A 22,580-nucleotide genomic window follows, 5' to 3' on the forward strand; every position below is an offset into this window, starting at 1 on the left:
TAGAAGGTAGACCCAGTAGAAAAAGAATAAGTGAAAGTTTTTATTAATGTAGAAAGCACCATCCTCTGCTCTTCAAGTCTTCCATAAACCAGCTGCATTTTTTAATCATCACAACATGACTGTGAGGAACGCAAATGACGATGATGTCAAAGGCCACAAGATAAATCCTGTTTCAAATAATTTATGACTTTGCCAGATGTCTGCCTAAGGCTGAAACAGCAGGGTAATGCCCCTGGGGAAAATCATCCTCTAACTCCTGTCATTACTGGACAGTTTATTCCCTAAAACTTGGCTCGTTTTATGTATTTTGCAGATAGAAAAGAGACACCTGTTTAGTGCCTTGTCACCTATGTAACTATCAAATCCTGCCCTGAATCTCTTGTCTTGCATCAGTAATGACTTGTGGCTACACCTTCCATCAGGTAATTATGAGCTGTTTTTCTCTTACCCATCTCAGATTTGAAGCCTTTCAGTTTTTGCAAATGCTCCTTTTTTCCCACATGATCAGATAGTAAATAGGAACATTGATGGTGTTTTGCAGGCAATGGGACAAAGACTGAATGCAGAGCRCTTTGAGATCTGCCATGCTTATGCTGTTCACATTACTTCACAGCAGTAGAACTTGTGGCTTCTCTTCAAGCCATGAGGCCTTGTGCCATCTTCAGGTTTGAGATCTCATGCCCGTATGAAATATCTCCACAATGACAGAGCTCTAACAAAGGTCAAAGTTTTGTATCCAGTTCAAAGCTGGCAGAAGTCTGTTACGTGCTCTGTAAAAACAGTGTGCATCTGCACATAAGCACACTTCCTGTTATCTGGCAGCTACAGTAAAAGTTGATACCCTAGTGGAATTTGCATAATATCCAAAACTTCCACTCAAATGATCTAAGTCCTCAAATTTCCCTGGGATAAAAGGTTTGGGCAGAAATAAGGAACATTTCTTTAAAAACCTGAGCATGTGGTAGCCCTTCTGGGGTTTAGCTGTTTTACTTCTGTGTGGAAACTGGCTATTTGCAAGGGAGGACTTGGGACACTTCTTTGTGAGAACACCAAAACTAACCCCCCATATTATTAGCATAACAACAAAGCACAGCTTTACCCAGTCAGTCGCCTCAAACATTTTCACGTCTAGTGGGTCTCCTTGGATCTTGCCATCCAATACAATTAGTGAATGACAGACTACCATTGCTCTGAACACTGGGGCCCAGGGCAGGCTGTGGTCTGCAGGGAAGCTGTGAATTTCCTGGAAGCTAATGCAAAAGAGAGCAGAAAAAGTATCATCACAGAACACCAAACAATATCTCACTAACAGCAAAAATTAAAACAAAAACAAAAACACATAAGTCAGAGACTATTAAAATCCTATCCTGTGATCAGACCATGAGCATGTTTCTAGGGACTTGTCCTCCCTCATGAGTTATTCCTCACTCACTTGTTAAAGGCTGTGATACACATGCTCACAATAGGCATATTCTGGGTAGGCATATTTTAAGTACTTAGGGAGTCCATTGGGATGGGACAATCGGATGAACAGATTACTGTGAAAAATCTTGCTTGAGGCTTATGGAAGGACTCTGAGCTGTGAGGCCAATACAAGTTTGAGCATCTTCGTACATGCACATTCCTGGATATATATATGGGCAAAAACACAGGCACTGCAGGAACTGAGGGGCGACCTCATGGGTAACAGGGACTCCTTGTCATAAAGGGTTGGGGCACTGCTGTAGCTTTGAGATCTGACCTATCACGTTTACTCCAGACTACCCTGCCTGTGAGTGCTGTGCCAAATGCTGGCAACATTAGCTGCATCTTTTCATGTGGAGCAGGACCTGGGATGAGGTAACCAACTCACTTCACAAATACCAAAGAAAAAATATTGGAAATCAAAACATGTGGAACTTCAAACAGGTGCTTGACATTAGCAGTCCCTAAGACTTGTTCATACATCTAGGAAGAGAATCCAGTCACTCTCCCACCAAACTTTAATGCCATTGCTTGTCAAGAAGCCTTACCAGTTTTTTTCAGAGGGCAGCAAGCCCCAGAGATCCAGGCCATCCTCTGTTAAGGTGCCAGTCTAAGTTAAAACATACATTTAAATTAATTTCCCACATGAGAGTTCCAAAAGAAATAAAAATCAAGACACATTTTAAGAAGTTACCATGCAGAAAATGCCAGCACAGTGAGCAAAGGTGCTACCAGCCAATTCTTATGCTCCAAGGAAAACAACAATGTTCAATATTGTGTGTTCAGACAACACAAACTCAAGCATGCAGGATTGGTCAGTGTGTTTGTAAAGCACAATGCAAATGCCTGGCCAAAATCCATCCTCTCCCACCCCTAGCACTGCTCCTATCAGTAATAAAAGAGTAACCAACACATAGCAGGTACTTTGTCAAAGCAGATGAGGTTCAGCTGTCCACACATGTTGATCCTCTGTGGGCTGATGCAGAAGATGCCCTTTTTCTTCAGCCTCCGCTGGGTATAAATGATCCCTGTTGTCAAGGCAGCTGGCAAAGCTGGAGGGACAGCAATAGTGATAATATCCAGAGCCTTCTTCGCTACTTCTCCTGCCTCCTCCTGACAGAAAATCAGAGGTAGTTATCAGCCAGAGGAYGGCAGACATGGCTCCCTGGATCATTTGAGTAGAGCCCTCTTTATCCCACCTCCCCTGTGCTGCAGCTGTTTTCTGCCCATGCTATATCACATACTCATCTCCCTAAGAAATGAATTATTTTGATTTAATCAAAGACTTTGAGTCTACACCACTGCTAGAGAGTAACCCCCAGGGCTTCCTTCATTCTGCATTCTAAAAAGTCTGCCAACCAACCAGAGCTGACAGCCTCCTCCAAAGGACATGAGTTCAAACAGGCCAGGCAGGTTAAGGCATCCCCAGGAAAGCCCAGCTCCCCATAATGCAGCACACAATAGCCTGCCATTTTTATGGACATCCAACGAACTGCCTGTAGACGCAGCTCTGGGCTCCATATTGGGGTAACAGATGAGACATATGTGGTTGTGCTGAAGAGGAGAGCAGAATGTATAAGCTAATGATATCTTCTGACCTTATGTTCTAGGAGGTGTGAAAAGAAATTGCTTTTATCTGCAGGAAGAGACATTGAAGTAAAAGTCACATTTCTAAAAGCAATCTCTAATTTGGGGGCTTAGAAGTTGATGCAAAACTAGCTGCCAGGTGTTCTGGGTGTTAGCAGTGTTATCTCGGGCAGTCAGTATCACTGCTAAAGCATTCAAAGCATTTAAAATTGAGGTCCAGAACTTAGACACTGCAAGCTGAAGTCAATATATAGTTCAAAAGGATTTGTCCATGGCAAATCACTGAAAACCAGCATTATTACTGTTTTTGAGCTTGGGGCTTTGAACATAAACCATGCTGTATTTGGTGAGTTGAATTTCCATCCTGTTCTCATTCTTCCTTTATTGATACTGTTTTAGACCACAGAATGCACTAGTTTGATAGTATTTTGTATCTATTTTATGTAAGAATGAAGCAGTTATCCCTTTAGATAAATGCACTCACAGAAGAGAAAGTATTTGGTATATCATACTGATATGACTGAACCTCGTATCAGTGTGACAAAACAGTTCCAGTTGCTGTGATTATATCTGCTTGTGTTTTATGTGTTACAAGGTGAAGGAGTTAAACAAGGAAGGAAAAGCTGAAAAGCAGACTTTCTTAGATATCCTGAGGGGGATTCATCTTCTGAGACAACTGATTGTAGATTATCCCAAAGCAAAAAAAAGATTCAAAAGTTGAACTGCAGAATCAAACTTGCCATTCAGGACCCAGCCTTTCTATTGGCAGATAATTGTTGATGCATGGCACAATTTCTGGAAACTTTCTAAAGAAGTTCTAAAGGAATAAAATTTAAAAAAATGATAAACAACTGCTTACCATGTACAACTATGTCTTACACTGGCCTGAGTCATCTAGAGAAATGGAAAGTAGCATGTGTGAACTGTTTTTAAAAGGGTTTCAGGGGATCTCCAGAGATACAAAGACCAGTATACCAGAATCCTAGGTGTATCAACAGGCTTTAATTACCCTCATCAGGCTCRCTATGGCCCCCATCCACACCTTCTGCCCATGGGTTCAGGAATTCCTTTTAAGCTCAGGCTTGGGCTTTCATTCCCTGCCTAAGCTGTGTTGTAGAAGTGCTGGTCTCCGGCATTGCTTCCTGGATGGACCCTCTCACATTTACGCTGCAGTCTTGTCTCTGGTCCTGTCTTTGGCCCCAYTTCCTGCTGCTCCTGACTGGACCCTGGACCTGATTTATCAGTCTGCCTTGTCTGTGGCTATTGATGGGCCCTCTTACCAGCACCTGGATTTGGTTGTCATGTTTAGATGCTGTTGGATTGCACTCTGGGTGATGAGGGCACTGCCTGTGCTGTGGTCACCCTAGGATCCTGGCTTGCCTTCCCTCATGGAGCAGCTGGCCCTTGATGCTCTCTAACACAGTAAGTCTAAGTTCTACGTTGAGAAACCTAATTAAAATTATGCTAAAGAATTCATGGACCCTTGATGTAAATGGTACACTAGGGAAGAGTCAACATAGTCTTCACAGAGGGAATTCATGTCCCATAAACCTCCTTGAGAACTCTGGAAAAAATCAATGGGCACATGGGTATGTGATCCAGTTGATACAGGACACTTGGCTTTTCAAAAGCTATTGATGATGTTGTTTCCCAAAAGCTTTCAAAGAAGCTCTCTCTAAGCTGGGTGATAACTAAGTGAAGGCTATATTCTCTCATAAATGACTATACAAAGATATGAAATAAAGGGCAGGAGAAAATGGGGAATTCTTTATGACAGCAGTAAACCTCAGGGATCTGTGTTCAGGACTGTACTCTTCAGGGCTCTGTAACACGGAAGAAAGATAGCTGAAGGGGTGGACCATAGTCTTAAATCATGAATGGTAGGGAAACATAAAATAAAAAGCAGTGATTCATTAATTCTTTAAAACAAAAACCTTAGGTGCCTTCAGAGGATTTACCAGACAGCAGGTATTAAAACACTGTCACGCAGTACATAACGAAACTGGAAATAACTGCCACAGGTGTTGTCAAGGCCAATGCACAAATGATTTCACAAAGATATTAAAGCAAGCTCTAGGGGATAATCCAATAGTGGCTATTAAAGCTAGCTGATCCAGATACAAAAGCTAGCTTAGTGATTCCTTAATCTTTTCTCTTCCAGAAGCTAGAAGACTATACCAGGGAAGAATTGCTCTATACTTATCCCATTTCCTGTGCTCTTTCCATAAGCATCTGATATCTGCTACAGTGAGAGACAATGGACTGGGATAGATGGGTCTTTGATCTAATAAACTACAGCTTTTGGAAGCTGCTTTTTCAGAGTGACATATTAGTCTGTGTCCAATGTAACCCATGATCCACTTGTAATTTTTCTAGGAACATGCAAGAAGTCCTACTAGAACTCTGYAAAAACTGTTTGCAAAGTGCTAAGCTCTTGGGATCTCCTATCTCTAGAAACTAGTCTGCCCACCACATATATTGTCTTATCTAGCCTGTGCTGATACATGTCACGGAAAGAGACAGTCAGCATACAGGAGGTTGCCAATCTACAAGATACACATAGCACACACAGGATTTGCTAAGACCTCAGAAGAAATGACAATTGGGAAAACTGTATTTTGACACCTTGGAAGTGAAAATATGAGTTTTTTTGTGTTGCTACAAAAACAATTTCATTAAAAATGGCCTTATATATTAAGGCAAGAAGGAGACTGAAAAGGACCATAATTCTTATATATAAATGTATATGAAGCCACTCAAGTTTCAAGTCTTTTGAAGTTTGGTGTGATGATGTGTCCTACCTTCTAGAAAGTAACTCACCCCACTAAGTGTAAATACACACACTGCATATATCATTCCAATGGCTGCAAATGCTATGAGGAACATCATGAAACGGAGAGCATCTCTGTACAGCTTGAAGTTCATGGGTTTAGGGTAGAGAATGGACCTCACCAGATCCCCTTTGGCTGTATTGAAACCTGGAACAACAAACCAAAATCATTCCAAGGGGAAAATTCTTCAAGAAGTTGTCTAAGAAAAATTGAGGGCTTTGAAATGGCACACAATTGCTATAACTTAAAATAGAAGGCCCAGATCTTTCATTACACTGTATTTAAACTACTTTGTAGAAGCCTCCAAAAAAAAAGTTATATTTTTCTTAAGCAAGATGATGGTTTTCAATGTTTCAGAAACGAAGACAGATTTTTCTTCCTAATCATATGTTAGTGGTTTCTGTAAAGGTCATGCCAGGCAAACTGAAACAATGCATATTAGCTCAGTCCAGCCTGAGATATCAGTTCTCAGGCTGACTGTTGTTGAGTTTGGATTAACTCCCTTAACTTAATGTGACTGGGCACAATAGACCTTTAARTCAGACTCTGGTCCAGCTAGAAAAAACATGAAAATTTAAGCAAACTGAAGTGTTGACTGACCAGTACGCAGCACCACAGCTTTCACTTCTCCTCTGTCATCTGCCTTGGTCTGTATGACCTCTGTTCCGCAGAAGAGGACATGTTTTTTGTAATCCTCTGCACAATGCATTCTCCAGGGCTTGACATTATCAGCTTGCGGTAAGTGGGTCTTTGTTACTGGAATACTTTCCCCTAGGGAAGATTATCTCAGATGAGTAAAGTTGTAGTACACCTTAAAATTAGCCTGCTGATTTTCTAGGAAGTACAGTATCTAGATAGATGGCAAGTGATAGGTATTCACTAGAGAAACCAGTTTAGAGAAAAGTTACATTTATATTGTGACATCTTCAGAGTGGATAAGGCTTTGGAGCCTAAGAAGCAAAGATCCACGCTCTGACAGAGAAAAGCTCTCCTTTGCATCAGTACAGCAGCTTCTTGTACGTCCGAGAACTGAAAACAGGCTAAGGACTCCAAAACCTGGCTATAGATAAGGAGACTTGAACAGAGACCTGAACTGATGTCACAGGACTCCAGCTAATGGCCACAACTTGTTTATCTAGTTGGAACCTCATGTGCTGGTCACTATTCCCTTAGGCAGATTAAACATGACATTGCCTATTTTCCCTTCCTAAAAAAAAGAAGAGCCTTTAGCTCAGTGTCTGACAGATGACAAATATCCTACTGACATCTGAGCAGACACACTCAGATAAAGAAGCAGAAATATTTTTACTGAGCAGTCAGCAGCTGAGGCTTTCTACAGGAAAGGGGTTTCTGGAATTTTTCACTTACATTAAATTTCAGAACTATTGGTTTCAGTTTGATTCAGACAGAGGCCAAATTTAAAAACAGGAAACAAAACTATGAACATCTCCTGCACCAAAAATCTTGCTTTTCATTAAACTCCCCCACCTGGTGTCTCCTCTCCTGCTAYCACATAAATGTGGGGATAACTGTCTCGAGAGCTAGGAAGACAATCCAGCATATTGGAGCAGTTGCAGTGGCCAGAGAAGAAACATTCAGAGTGACTGAAATCCATACAGTCTTACTGGACTGTATGCCCTGTGCGGGAACAGCTTTGTTCCATATCTACCCCTTCTTTTCCTGTCCTGTCCTTCACTGTCCACTCTTCTTTCTTTTCTAGTTATAGAATCCCTTCCTAAATGCCCCATCCCAGGAGGGAAGAAAAGATGATCTGCCCTTCTCAAAGTTCATCTTGTCTATTTAGATAAGCTAGGGCTAACTGCAATTCAGTCTGTGCTACAGCAAATATGCCAGAAAACCCCCTTCTAGGCTAGCTATGGACAATTTGATAATAAGGATGATATATTATAATGCTGTGTGTCCTGCGTCACTGGCTGAAGCCATAGGACTATGATGATGTTTTGATGGGAAGGATGGCAGGGATGAGCGGTACCTGTCAGCATGCTTTCATTTACAATGCACTGCCCACTGACCAGGATGGCATCACAAGGTAAAAGAGCTCTGCCCTCTTTCAAAACCAGCATGTCTCCAGGGACAAGAAGGTGTGATTCCAGTTCTTGGAAACCTGTAGGTGACATGTAATGTAAACTTTCTGCTTCATATGTTTCTCTGCAGTAAGGGGAAAGAAAKAAAAGAAACTACCAGTTGAACAGCTTGTTACTTCCTTGTAATAGCTGAAAACAGACACAGGACTGCAAGTAGGACCTAAGACTACAGTCTTCCATACTGAGAAAAGTCTGGGTGTGATTCAAGTTCCAGAATTCTTTCTTATCTCTCCAGGAGCCCAACCAATAGCTATTGTTCCAATGTGCTCACCTAACTGAAGAAGTTTGGATTCACATTTCTTAGTCTGACACCATCTTTTTGGTTGCATTCCAAATAGCATGGCAAAGAACAGACTTCAAATGCAGCAATTAGGTGGACTTACAGCTATTAAATGGCTAATCATGTAGTGGGCTTTGACAGTGCTGCTTTAAGAAAAGTGACATAGTTTTTCCTGATAATTTGGTGATAAGACTCTGCTCATGAAGTTGTGAATATGACTGATGTGTTGCAACATAGTTCCAGGTCAAATTAACCCACTCTGCAGAAACCAGTTAACCAGGTTGATGGGCAGAAAAGGAAATTGTTCTGGAAGGAATCTGATACTAGACATTCTCAGCTGTGAACTGAATCGCTACAGAAATGAAATGTATATTAAGAAAAAAGTGTACAGGAGTCACCTTCCTTATTTCTGCAGACAGTGACCATGATGTTGTTATGAGACTCAACCAGTCTGTGCAGTTTAACCGATTGCTATAAATTAAAGGAGAACACAGAAAAGGGTTACATTTTACTATATGATGCAATTCTTCCTGATTACTGTTCTTTGTTATTTGTGGTTAYGAGAGCCCTCATATGAACTGGGGTCTGGCCCTGCCAGGAACCATGCAAWCATACAGAGAAAGAAACTCCCCGCTCTTAATTATGGAGAAGGTGTAAYGAAAGGGTTACAAAGCAAAGCACTGGAATGGGGAAGGGAGGATGTGGTAAAGAACCACAKGGATTCTTATGAYTACTAAGCCAGGCCATTGTATCTGCTACTACATAATGTCACAAGACTAAAATTCTGAGTAACTCTCATAGCACAGTACATGTGCGTGTTGTAACATCCTGGGCTTTCCTAGATATTAGAAATAAATCCTCCTTGTGGTGAAAGCTGAGGTGTCTCACCTGTCTAAGATCATAGACAGTCAAAGAAATGGAGAGGAGAGACATGATTATGATGGCAATGGCATACTCCATGTAATCTTCAGCAAACCACAGGCACACGCTGAACAGCTGGAACACGTAAAATGGATTTAAGACCTGTTTGGAGAAAGAACAATACTCAAGAGTTGGTTGCATTTAAATGGCTCCATCCAGCTAGAGRTGGGCTGGAATAAAAGCTCATGAGTTAAGTGTCAGGTGCTTTCCTCCCCACCTTCTAATTTTGTTAGCAGTGGCTTCAGTCTAATCGGACTAGCTCATCTCCATTTGACAGAAGAGCCAAATATCTGGTCCATTAAGGACATTATTTTGGATGTGAATGGCTCAGCCCAAGCCTTGTTTAGCCCTGTTCTTTACAAGAAATGAAACAGAGCTGAGAGAAGCTCAGGTTGTGAAGTGTGGGTGGGGCTTGCATACCATAGGCACATCTCTGCAAACGCTTTGCTTAGGCCAGACACAGCCAGCTCTAGTCTGAAAAACATACTGGTGCTTTACACAGTGCTGTGCACAGAGTCATGAGCTCAATGGATCTCTTYGCACCTGAAGGCATATGCCAGCCAGTGCTGTTCATTTCACCTCTGTTGATTAAGAGACAACTTTTGCCCTTAAGGTTTCATTTCCAGTGTGGCTTGTAATCGCTGACCCTCGCAAGGCCAATAGAATGAGCTCTCAGGACACAGACATGAACAAACACTAAGCAGCAGTACAGGCACGGGGATGGAGGAGAGGGAATGACAAGGATGAAATTAATTTATGGTTGTTTCACAGAACAGCTTTAAACAAGGTATGAAGGGAGAACGTGCTTGATGGGTGAGAACAGGGAAGCTAAACTAGACATAGAATTTGTCATATTCTATATGCATATTCTGCCTCCCCAAGTAGCCTCAAGAAGAAAAGCAACAGAAATGCTGAATACCTCTTTGATGAGTAGTTTCCAAATAGGGATCACTGGAACGTCAATAGTATTTGGCCCACATATCAGTCTCCTGCATGGGATAAAGATATATCACTTACAGATGCAATAGTGACAATGTAGCTCAAGAAGCTCTATCTTTCAATTGTTCTGAGAGCTTGTATTGATCCCAATCTAARGGCTTCAAGGATCCTGCCCCAAGAAAATGATAAAAGATTAAAAGTCCCCTATGGTGCTCATGTCAGAAAAGACTGTATCAGTGAAATCTATTCAGAAAAAAGGTATAATACAGCCTTTTAGACAAATGTTTCTGTCATGTAAAAACTCCTTTGAAGTGCCATAAAAAAAGGAATTCCACAACTAAACCTAAATGTTCTAAAACCAAATAATTCTGCATACAGTTAAGTGTGATTTGAATGTAAGCTTCAATGTGAGCTAAGGTCAGAGCTGAATTTTCAATATTTGATAAAGTGAAGACTGTTTATTTATTTAGCAGTTTCAAGAATACCTAAGTTTCACATTGTGATTACAGCTTCATACACAATCTGTAAATTGTCTAATGATATAATAGTTTGTGAAAATATATTCAGTGACCAGAACTATTTCATTTAGAAGTGCAATTTTATTACATGGATCCCCACTGAAGAAGCACACACACAACTTATCTGCACAGTCTCATGGAGACTGTTGATCTCTGTTGACATGCTCTTTCTCTTATCCCACATAGGAACTGCTCAGAGTAAAAGGACAGTTATTTTTTAAATGAGAATATATAACAGTGATGAATACTCAGAGACATTTCAAAAGCTTTGACAAGGAACGCATTACATTCTCTATCTCTTTGCATTCAATTTTTCATGCACAGCCATTTCTTTTAAATTTTTGCACATACTAATGGGTATGGGTACACAAAAAAATCAAGAAAAGTACTCCAACAGTAGTGAATTCAAAGCTCTTAAAATCCATGTGTTGAGCACTCAGGGAGTTTTAAAATGTATACCTGACATTCTGTTCATCACAGGTGAGACCACAACCAAATTTGGCATGTATAGCTGAACACGTGTGGTGATCTTCCAGGACTCTAAAATATAAATGGAGTGTTTTCCTTAGGAGGTTTTTCCCAAAGCACCTTGATTTCCTCAGAGACTTGTGTAACCAGTGCACTGAACTCACCCAACTTTCTGGAACTGTTTTACAGAGATATTCCAGACATACCGGACTTTTTGCACTTGGATACTTTTCACCTAAAAAACAAAACAGGGGCAACAACATTGGCAAAATAGCAAACAAAAATACTCCCAGGCCTGCTCATAGGTCTCAGATATGCTAGAAGGCAAGGCATCCTCACTGTGATGGAGCACAAATAAAGCAATTGGGTGCGGGGAGTAGACAGGGTTGCATTTACTAACTCTCTAGTTGTGTAACAGTGTGGAGTCCCCACCCAGGTGGAGGTTCCAGTAAGTGTTGCTGATCTTTAGGTCAAGCAAGTGCAAAAGCAGCATTTTTCTCCCCCCATTTTGTGAAGCACGGAGTGTAGTCCTTGCTCTCACTTTGCAGAAGAAAGGGAGGAGATCCCTGCTGCAGTGATGGGTATGCAGGCAATTTCCAAAGCCTGGCCTCAGTCTGCAACTCCCACATCTTCTGTCACGACCTTGAGGAAAGGGGGGGGAGTTTGCAGGCCTGGTGCTGAGTCCTTCAGCTGAACAGACATGCCAACAGACAAAAACAGCTATTCCAGGATACTTCCTGAGTCACTGCTAATGCTAAGTCCTTGCAGAGCAATATCCATGAGGAATACACGCTGCTGTTTACGACTTACAAAATGAGTCTGTCCTGCCCCATGCAACAATAACCTAGTCTGTTAGAAATAACATTGCTTCGTATGAGCTGAAGGAAGGCAAGGCTATACACGTAAGTCATAAAGCAACCAGCKCTACAGGACTCTCCCTATCTAGTGCAATAAGCACTACTATAGGCCCATGAAATCCTTATGCAACTCATGCAATGACTCAAAATAGAACTACAACCATAGTCATTAACCTAACAAGAGGTCTGTGGTTAAAATTTCATGCAAGAGGAGCTGCAATATTTGCGATGCTAAAAACTGAAGTGGGAAATGAGGGGCTCAGCTTACTGCAGGAACAGGACCTTGGATAGCTGTCAGGCACTACACAATACTCTGTGGACTTAGGTGGCTTAAAAAGCAAAGAGGTTTTATAATTGATATATAAGTAGGAGCTTTTGGATTGCTAGCGAAGGATTGTATTGTTTGCTCTTGGCTTCTTTGAAATCTGTTTTTTTCTACCTAGATACTTTGACTGATATGAAAGTGTTGTTCAAAGGCCCCATTATCTGAGGGCTATACTGGGCTTTTTTATATGTTACTAATTCAATCCTCTGAAGAATGTTACAAATCAATCTTCACTTTCATACTGTGCCAGTTGATTAAACTAGCTGGCACTAAACTTTCTTGTGTACCTTATTATATGCCCACACAAAACAGCAACAACAGCAACAGCTTTTCTCAGCTAAAGTTAGGTTTATAATGAAAACTTCTCCTAAAAAATGCTGTAAGTACAAAAATACATGCTAACAAGTTAGAAATCTACTTCCTGGAGGGGAATAAAACTCTTTTATGGGCTCCCAGCGTAGTGATCTAGTGTCTATAACTGAGAGACAGAAATTAGGAAACCTACCATTGCATTCCTATTGCACACACATGGATTTCATGGACCTAAGGAGTGCTTATTGCACTAGATAAGTAGAGTCCCTTAGAGCTGATTGCTTCATGCTTTAACACGTGATGCTAAGCAAGACATATAGCTGCTCTGTCTGGTACTTTTTCTAAAATGGGAATAATTGTACCTACTCAGCTCATCAGGGTCCTTGTGAACTTCTTGGATCAATTAACCACCTGCATTCTCCCCAGTGCCACGCTGGGCTCTCCAAACTATGGAACTGGCAAAGACTAGAATACATGTTTTGCAGGAGCAATCAGCAGCGCAAGCCCTGACTCCAGCAAACGTACTTTAAAGCACAAATTGGTGCATACAAAAACAAGAAAGCAAAATGTGCTTCAGAGACCCCTGATGAAATGTTCCTGAAGACGCTGATGCAGCTCTGCCTAGGCACTTTTCTGCTCTATTCACCCTCAACTGGCAGCAGCCCAGAAGAAATAAGCTCGAATCTGCACTCATCCGTGTTTTCACGTTGCGTTTGAAGCTATGATGTACAGCTCCTCGCAGCTTCCCTTCAAACATATAAGCACCCCTATGTTCCTTGATTCCCATGTCAGAAATGAGTTTTTGTTTCGGAACTCAGATTCTTCATTCCAAAACCCAGTGTCTTACAACTCTCCTGTTTATAATGTAGGTCTTCTCTCAGGAGAAGTGACGATTTTTTTTCCCCTGGAGTGAGAGAGAGGATTTTAAAGAGGAGGTGARTACAGTTTCCTGAAATCTCTAGCTTGTATTGCCACAGTTCACTGTATTCATCAGGCTGGAGGCCTCTTAGCTTGATGTGTTGTTTCACAGTTCACTTTCACCCCATAAAGCGTGGCTGAGACTTGCTATCACGTCCCGGACACTGCTGGGATAAATCTGCTTACTTGTAAACTTGGCTTCATTATGGCTTCATTGAAGATTGAACCTTCCCCAACAATGGCTGGATAATCCGATATACTTTTTATAAGAGCAGACACAGAGATCCATGTCACATTCTTACGAGAATAAATCCGGAATTCATCCTAAACAAATATAGAAAAGAAGTGTCATAATTTCCCACGCAATCAGACCAAACTCACTATCACCCCACAGTAAATGATTACTCTAGAGCACTGCTTTAGCTTTGTTAAAGTGCTAACCAACATGGGCTTCCCCACACCTGTGACTGACAAACCATTTGCAGAGGTCAGAATGTCCTGGTGAAATCAGCATGGTACTGTCAAAATGTGAGTAATGCAGAGCAATTCCTGGAGCACAGGTCTGGTGCTCGGCTAATAAGGATGGAATGTGAGCACCCAGGTCATGCTGTAGGACAGGCAAACAGTACGGGACAATCTGAGATGCAGTGACCATACTGCAAAGGGAGGTCAAAAGCACATAACTCTGTACCGCAGAATGGATGTGGCTTAGTTCCAATACCTTTTCAGTCATTCCTTAACAGCTCATTGGAACAAGTGTGTTAGCACCATGCCTTGCTTACAGCAACCCTAGACAAGCCTTTGCCACTAAATCGAGTTCATGACCTTACTTTTTTATAAAATATGTTCAACGTTGGAATTGCCCAACACAGTTAGTGTTGGTAATGCAGTCTTAGTGATTAGAGAAACTATTGTAACAAATACCATCATGTTAAGTCTCAGCCTGGAACACTGAACCACATACACTGAAGCCAGCTAAGGGGCTGACTTATACAATACATCATATTCAGCGTGTGAGAAGTTTGTGAAAATCACCTTGGCATGTGGAAAAAGCTGGTTACCTTAAAACAGCTTAACAACATGTCTATAGGACAACTCTTGGTATTTTCTGCCTACTGTCAGCCAGGAGAAAGCTCTACCCTGGTTGGCATTTGTGTTAAATCAACATGAAGACTGAGACGACAAGTCTAGAAACCTTTTGTATTCGAGCATCAACAGAACTCCAAGGATGATCTGGTTAATAAAAGGAATGAATTACCTTCAAATCAAGGTTCTTCTCTATGAAGACAAACATACAGACTTATCATTTGGATTAGAACTGCCTATCCTTGCTTTGGGTAAATATCTCACAGGAGAGAAAAAAACTGGGTGCTGATCTAAGTGCAGGTGGAGAAGAACAGATTTTTTCTCGACTTCCACATACCTTTCTCTAAAACCTTTGTAACCACATTGTCTAAAATGGGTTGTTTTAATCTGGATTGTGTAGAGAGTAGTGTAGACATTCAGGCATTCTGTTCTTGAAAGTATGGCAGTTTTTAAAACTAGGATACAAACCACTCTCTCAGTGTCCAGCACTCCAGTAAAATTGGAAGGATATCCAAAGGTTAACTGCCTCCACAGACCAACTTGTGAGCAGGTAGCACAGGGGTATGAACAGAAGAGATGCCCTGTGGTGACTGCTGATACTAGACAAAAAATCCTTGCCATGCATCAGGAATGAGGGGGAGTGCCTAAGACCTGAGAGACCATTGAGTTTGTAATAAGAAGCTATCATAGCTTTCTAGAATAAAAACCTCCCCACTGGTGAGGTTCAGAAAGCATGGTTATTATACTTCACTTGGAAACGACAACAGAAATATAAGATTCTATACCAAATATAAGTCCCTTTGATTAATTTAAGGGTTCAAAAAACGGCTTTAAGACTGTTTACATATCTTAATTATTTGTGCGCTTTTCCTCTTAAACTCATATTTTGAGTAGAATAACATTTATTTTCTGATATTTATCTTTAATTTAAATTTCAGAATTAGTAGACATTGAGATGTAGACTGAGATGGGGAGCAGTGAATAACACAGGTGCTCATTATTTGAACTCAAGTGACTCAAACTTCAGTAACAAAAGTGTGTTAATAGGCTCTTGTATTACCATTGCAGAGATGATGATAAATTATGAATGAAGTTACATGAAGCAGAGGAAAAATCCAAGGATCAAGCTAATGGGGTTACTTGTAACCTCATCAGCAGAAGCTATCACATTTGAAAACTGACATAATCAGAAAAAATGTAGGGAAAAAACAAAACTGTCATTTTCACGCAAAGAACCCAAGACGGAAATCTGAAATCATCAAATGCCCACAGTATACTTTCAGAGAGCTTCCTGATAACAAGAATGTAAGATATAATTGAATTCTTCTTTAATTACATGAAGGTTCATTTAAAAAGTCACTTATTTGAAAAGTATTTGGCATGGCTAATCCATTTAAAATGACACACGAGAATAGGTAATTAAAAATGCAAACGGAACTGAAGATTAAAAAAGGAGATTAGACCTAATACGATTTTTTTTTAAAAGACCTCTCCCCAGGCCTAGTAGGATGCAGATCACTTCAATACAAAACATTTAACAGGCAGACCCAGGATTTTCAAAATGAAAGCTTCTAATTGCATGCTGTTGGGCTCACTTGAAGAAGACAGCTCAAATACAGTGATAGCAAATGATTCTTTTTGCAATTTCACATGCCATTGTTTTAGAATCTTTGAAGCAGAACAAATCAAACTTCTGAAAGTAAATCAACCCTTCCAGTTCCCGGAGTATTCAGGCTCTGCTGGGATTCTGAGTCAAGTTTCAGTTTGCTTCTTCTGTTTTTTTTAGTAGATTGCATGAAATGAAATCAGGGTTTATGTATGTTGCAGAGGTTCAGTGCAGTCCTCAGTGGATAGAAATCTCTATTAAGAAACTATTAGCAAAAATAACAGTCCTGAAAGCATTATCTACAGGATTACAGGCCTATTTGACATGGGGAAGGACTGATGGAAAGTGAAGCACAGAACCAAGAAAACAAGCAGTCTATGCTTGCCCTGTTTCTTACACTGAACCCTCACCATGGACTATTGGCCACTGTTGGGAACAGGATGCTGAGCTAGACAAACCTTTGGTTTGGCCCAGTGTAGCTTTTTCCACGCTCTAGCAATATGCTATGAAATACTGAGGTAATCCTTTCCTAGGAACACTGAGACACATCAGCCAGCAGCACTGTGGAGACAGTGATGAACCTGCACATGGCTGAGAAAAGGGTAGCAGACTTGGAGATTTGGAGGAGTTGAACAAAGCAGCTCCATGTTCACTAAATTCCATGGATAAACTTGGGCAGAGAGGCAGGTTCATCAGGACAACCAAGTGAAGAAAAAAAGGACCTTCTGGACAACACCAAGCAAAGAGATAGTTTAGAATCTGGAGCACAGATCTGCAATGTGGAGAACACAGGAATGGCAGAAGGGAGGAGGAGGGAACAGTTGAGAGCAAACACCACAGACACGAAACCACAGATACTACAGATTCTTTCATACCAATTTCTTTCAGCCTGTTGCCAGATGAGCTGCTGCCCTCCATTCCAATCATTTTCTTATACATAATTTGTATTTGTGGAATACTCAAGGGTTCTTTAGATGAATGATGCCAAATGCAAGATATTATTGCAAGACATCAGCAATGTGAGAGATTTCAGCTAATTGCATTCCCTCACCTTGCAATTAACTATGTACTAGGAACTAGTTAGCAGATTAAAGTAGGCACTTACTGTTGTTCTAAGCAGTACAACATCTGCTTCTTCCAAGCTGCAGGGGATGCAGTTTGCCCACACATCCCATTCTGGCTTCCAGTAAAATAGCAGCAGCAGAGCCCCGCAGGACAAGACGTATCCAGCAATGCACAAGGCCTTCTGGCAGCCCTGGCTTTTGTAGCCAAATATCTCCTGTAGGCCAAAGACAAGGAAAAAGTCATCACAATTTTTCTTAAAGAAACACCTGGAATACTATACTTCCTAATGATCCACTGCTCTCTCATAAGGTACTGTTGGTATGGTACTGTGAGAAAACAAGTCACGGGAAGTTACAATGGGCTTTTTATGGCTCCTGGGCATGACTGGAAAAAAGTTTTGTGTGTTCCACAAAAGTTTTCAGCCACCTGCACAAAATCAGGACTGCTGCAGTTTGACCAAACTTCTAAAATAGTTTAATGTAGTTGTGAAACTCTACATTAAGCAGTAGGACTGCGCTGGAATGATATCAAAGTATACAGGCCCTAAATTCGAGGCCTTGAGTCAGGAACCCAGATTTGCCTGCTTGGCTTTTTCAGGTCCCTGGGTGAGACAGCTGAAGAACTTGAGAACATCCACTCTAGGAGGCAGAGAATGGTGCAGACCCACTGAAGCAGCTGAGACAGTGCCTGCTTCAGAATCAGAAGCAATATTGCTGTCCTGCCGAAGCAGTGAGTCTGTGCTAATGCACCTACATTTCTTTAGAGACTCAGCTATGTCTCTGCATGGTGCTGAATGACACTGTGTGCCTGCACAAGCTGGAACTGCTTTGAACGGCTTGGCACAGATAAAGCCTTTGTAGGGTAGTTACCATCTTTCATGATAGCTCCAGTGTGGGGCTGTCCCAATGTGCTACTGTCCTAACATCCCAAAATAATAATAATTGTTAGTAATAACAAATAATGAACACTTGCAGAATGCTTTACATGTTCAGAGGGCTGAAGGAAGCTACTCACTGAAGCCATGTGGATAGGTATTATTATTCCATTTTTAAAGGTGGGGAAATTGTTACACTGAGGCAAGGTGACTTGCCCAAAACTTCAAAGGGATGACTGTCAGCATTACAGTTCAAGAGCTGCCTGGTCTTGGTACCACTGCCAAACTCCCTGTCAGTAGCACCAGCAGGAGCTGGCATATAGCGAATTTACAGAGCAGATCCAGCCCTGATCTTGAATGGGAGATTGCATGGCTGCAATTATATCAGGTGACTAGGAGAATATGCTAACATAAGGGTTAAAATTCCTCAATCTCTTTCTTCCTAGTATACCTGCAGCTGTTGTGCAATCTGCATCTGAAGATCAGATATCTGCAGCCACAGATATTGCGAAATCCCTTCATAAGGGGAAAAGAAAAGGCAATGTAATTGAAGGATGAGTAATGTATAACTCCTGGTTCTGCACTGGTATCTCTGCTTGGTATGTGACATCCAGGCCCTACCCAGTGGTTCCACTCACTGCCACGGCCTACCTACTCATTCTCCAAAAAGGTAGACTCCATCATCCTAAGTGGCGTACATACGGTTTCTAAAGGGAAGAAATTGGTAACTGTAGCAAAAAGTACTGCAAACTACATGTGAAAGAGGTCTGCATTGTATGGGACTTGTTTATACCTTGAGATGCACATGCTCAGCATTTTCAAGGTTCATATAGTCTCTGACCAGCCCATGAAAATAAGACATAAGGCAACTCTGCAGCAGATAGAATCAAGCTCAAGAATGAGAGCAGGTCAGCAAGGTTGTTAGTAGGTAGTTGGTGTATCAGTCACATGCTATTAGTATTCACATGCTCCTACAGACAGGGAAAGGGAACTCCACTCACCTCTGTCTAGTTGTATTCTTAACAAAAAGGTTACAAAACTGGTGTCAGCAGCAGCATACACATTAGGATATACAGTGATGCTAACATTGTTTGCAGCGATAGCTTACTAGCAAGATCCAGGTGCCCGGATTCATGCATTACATTTTGTCGGCATGGCAAAGAAACTCCCAAGGAGACAGAAGTGCCTAAGGGAAAAACTGTTAAAAGAACATGCCTTTGGACTTCCTCCAATAAATGGCTGAACCTGGAATAACTGGAATTATCTTCTCAGATAGGGATGGGCATAAATATCAGGGTGGGGAAGCATGAGATTGCTGCTGTGTGCACCTTGCTGCCATGAGTAAATCATTCCTTTAATTTCCAGCTTTTGTGTCTTGCACACAAAGTCTGATAAGTCAATAAGGCTGTAGTTCATATAATTAACAAGGGAGAGGGTGGGCACCAGCATGTTATTGGCATCATTTGCAATCATCTTCAGTTGGCAGTGTTCTTGCTTCAGTGCCTGCTGTAAGTGCACTGAGATGCTGAATGATTCCCCAAGTTCCCCAAGATCTCAAGACGTTTCACAAAACCAAACACACATCAGTATTCCTTATCTTGCAAATTAGAAAAGAGGAAGAGAAGGCAAGCAGTACAGCTGGGAAAAAAGGCTGTGTTCTCAAGTCATCCATTGCACTGTTTGCTGTATCTTGCTGTTGCTCACACAGTGCACATTCTGCATTACGGACCTGAACACTAGTGTCAGTTTAGGTTGGGTTGTTTGTGTCTTGATGAACATTACATTCCTGAATGTAGGAGTCCAGAGGCTCTAAAAAGAGGGAGCTGGGAAAGAAAAGAAACATCAGATGTTAACTGCTGTTTTGTATTTGGCTGTGCAGCTGGATTCTAAAGCCATAGCAAAGAGAGGTTTTCCCATGGTTTGGAAATGTTTGGAGCAGGTAACCTGGGCCACATCCATCTGAAGTAAACCTGAGCTCAGAAACTGAGCTCTGAACCTAACCTGTCCCAAAGTTCACTGGGCAGGAACCTGTCAAAGCTTAGCTTCAGAATAACACACACTGTTAAGTCAGACTGTTTTCCCTGACTCTGTGTCTTCAGCAGGAAGGATTATAGCAAAGAATGGTGGATTCATAGAAACATTTATTAGGTAAATAATTCCTTGATGAAACCAAAACAGTATTCATGTGAACACTTCTCACTTGTCAAATACGTCAACAAGGGAAATTCTTAAGAATTCTCTTCTCATAAAAGAGGTGAATATTAGATCCACGACAGAGGTAACCACAGTGTGCATGAGGAAGGGGGAGAGCAGGCACACACATGATGCAGGTTTCTCAGCAGGTTCATCTAGTCATGTGAACATCTTACAGTAACTAGTGTTTGGAAATCCTTCAAGCTCATTCAGGATTCCCTAGGTCTACACTGCAAAGTTCTGCAAACAAATCTATGTCCACTGTGACCAATGATACTTCCAGGGCTGGCAAAAATCCTAGTGTTGATGTCACCAGAAAGAACATGTCTGTCGGGTTGGTTTGTTGTTTAGGAGAAAAGAATAACTTTTGCTGGATTGTATTTCATTGCAAAAGGAGGCTCTGCTGATGCAGACAAGCTTCTTGTGAGGATGAGCCTGATGAATGCAGACCTGCACCTTGACAGTTTATCTACTATGTGGACAGGTTTTGAGGGCTTCATGTGCTCATTTGGCATATGTGGGTCTGCTAGGGCACCACAGACAGAAAGATGGTGGAAAACAAAGCCAAGATTAGCTACCTGTAAGACTCCAAAGGGCCTCATGGTATCTCACAGGAGGTAGCACTGCCTACAAAATAGGCTAGTATTCTGAACTCTTCTCATCCCCACAGCATAAATTTTAATAAATCCTGATATATTGTAAAACTTTGTTTCCTCACCTATTAACACAACCTTTCCCTTGAGATTCCTAATACTTAGAAGAGTGATATGAGGATTACGCAATTAATACAGAATAGTTTGAATTCTTGAATTAAGGGTCTAGGGAGGAGCCATGGATTATTGGACAGAAAAAGCTGTCAGACCTGTTCAATTGGCAGAAGATGTGCTTATTCAAAGGAAGGCTCTTAGCTGCATTTGCATGCACAAGCATCCAAAGCCAGCACTCAAGAGCTTATCACTCTTGTGTCCAGCAAGTCTTTGTTACTTGTGGTTAAAAGAAAAATTGCCTGCAACTTTCAGGTCGTCTACATAGCAGAAGTCAAATGCAAAAGTTACAAACAAGTTTGTTTGCAAAAGTTGCAAACAAGTTAAGGAACACTTTTCCTTGGTGAAAAAATGGCCTGCAGCTATCAAAGAGCAAGGAGCCTAAATAGTGGCTGGAAAACATTACATTTCTGGCAACCCAATCACCAGGTACCCTATTATGAACAACCTGTTGCTATAACAACAGATAATAGGATTAGACTAGAAAGAGTGGTTAAGATTCACAAAGAATGTAATAACTGAATCTCATTCTTAGCAGCTGGAATCTGTTTCATTACAGGCTTGTTTCCATTCCCTCTGAAGCCAGTAGCAACATTCACAGTTTTTCCAGCAGAAACAAGATTGTGCATTTCAGTTGCTATCTTAAGATTTGAATTTTTCAAGCTCAAAGTATATAAAATTCTTGAACCAGATTTCCCTCACAATTTTGGCAGCCCAAAGGAAGCAGAGTTGCCAATATGCAGCAGCAGATTGGGGTTTACCAGTTGGCTGACTGTGGCTGTCCCATCCATTCCAACATAAGCAACTGGGGAACATGAGGTTAAGACATGCTTCTGGCAAATCCTTCCTGGGGCAGCAGCCCACTGAAATCCATTACAATCCTTTGTGCTTTAAGGCTTCCTCAAAGGGAATGATGAGCCCCCAGCTGTACAGAGAGGAGTGTCAGTTGGCAGATGGCACAAGGGTGTGTTTCTCTTCCCTCCTCCTGTTGCATCAAAAACTACTTATTCTGAAAAAACACCTTCAAGCAGACCTTTCTGAAGGAAAAGAAAAAAATGCTAATTCCTAAAAGAAATCCCTTTCTAATACCATTATCTATTAGCCTTCTCCCCAGCAAGCTGCTGTGTACAGAGTGCCCTCTCGCATTACTGAAATCTCTTCAATATTACAAATGGTTATGAAGAGAGAGGGATATTACCTCATGCTCTGAATATAAATTGCTCAGTCTCTGTTGGGTACCAGGAGAGTGAATCTCTGCTTCTGAGACATCCACTCCTGCAGCTCTCATTCAAGCAAGCATGCTTCATCCACATGTGCAATCCCAAAGATGTGCACAAGGACACATAAGGTAGATTCCTAAGTCAGAATGATTGCTCTTAAATACAGGTCTGTCTAGCATCTCAGCTTTAGCAAGAAATGGACAACACTGGAGAAGTCCTTGAAGAATTCTGCTCATTAGAGCTCCCC

At 41.4% G+C, this 22,580-nt stretch overlaps 1 protein-coding gene across 1 annotated transcript in view; it reads right to left on the reverse strand.

Annotated features, from left to right (window-relative positions):
• The window catches only part of LOC112962128 (probable cation-transporting ATPase 13A4), a 44,412-nt gene that overhangs the window by 19,080 nt on the left and 2,752 nt on the right, over positions 1-22,580 (reverse strand). The window contains exons 2-14 of the mRNA XM_026058025.1: positions 17,323-17,496; positions 13,712-13,849; positions 11,278-11,348; positions 11,105-11,185; positions 10,108-10,177; positions 9,156-9,290; positions 8,666-8,738; positions 7,876-8,007; positions 6,483-6,653; positions 5,872-6,029; positions 2,389-2,577; positions 2,013-2,074; positions 1,100-1,250 (exon numbers count right to left, since the gene is read on the reverse strand). Of these exons, the coding sequence (XP_025913810.1) occupies positions 1,100-1,250; positions 2,013-2,074; positions 2,389-2,577; positions 5,872-6,029; positions 6,483-6,653; positions 7,876-8,007; positions 8,666-8,738; positions 9,156-9,290; positions 10,108-10,177; positions 11,105-11,185; positions 11,278-11,348; positions 13,712-13,849; positions 17,323-17,496 (1,605 nt within the window). The remainder of the gene's footprint in view (positions 1-1,099; positions 1,251-2,012; positions 2,075-2,388; positions 2,578-5,871; positions 6,030-6,482; positions 6,654-7,875; positions 8,008-8,665; positions 8,739-9,155; positions 9,291-10,107; positions 10,178-11,104; positions 11,186-11,277; positions 11,349-13,711; positions 13,850-17,322; positions 17,497-22,580) is intronic.

The sequence above is a fragment of the Apteryx rowi genome, unplaced genomic scaffold (genome assembly GCF_003343035.1).
Source record: "Apteryx rowi isolate R43461 unplaced genomic scaffold, aptRow1 scaffold_142, whole genome shotgun sequence".
Classification (NCBI taxonomy): Eukaryota; Metazoa; Chordata; class Aves; order Apterygiformes; family Apterygidae; genus Apteryx; species Apteryx rowi.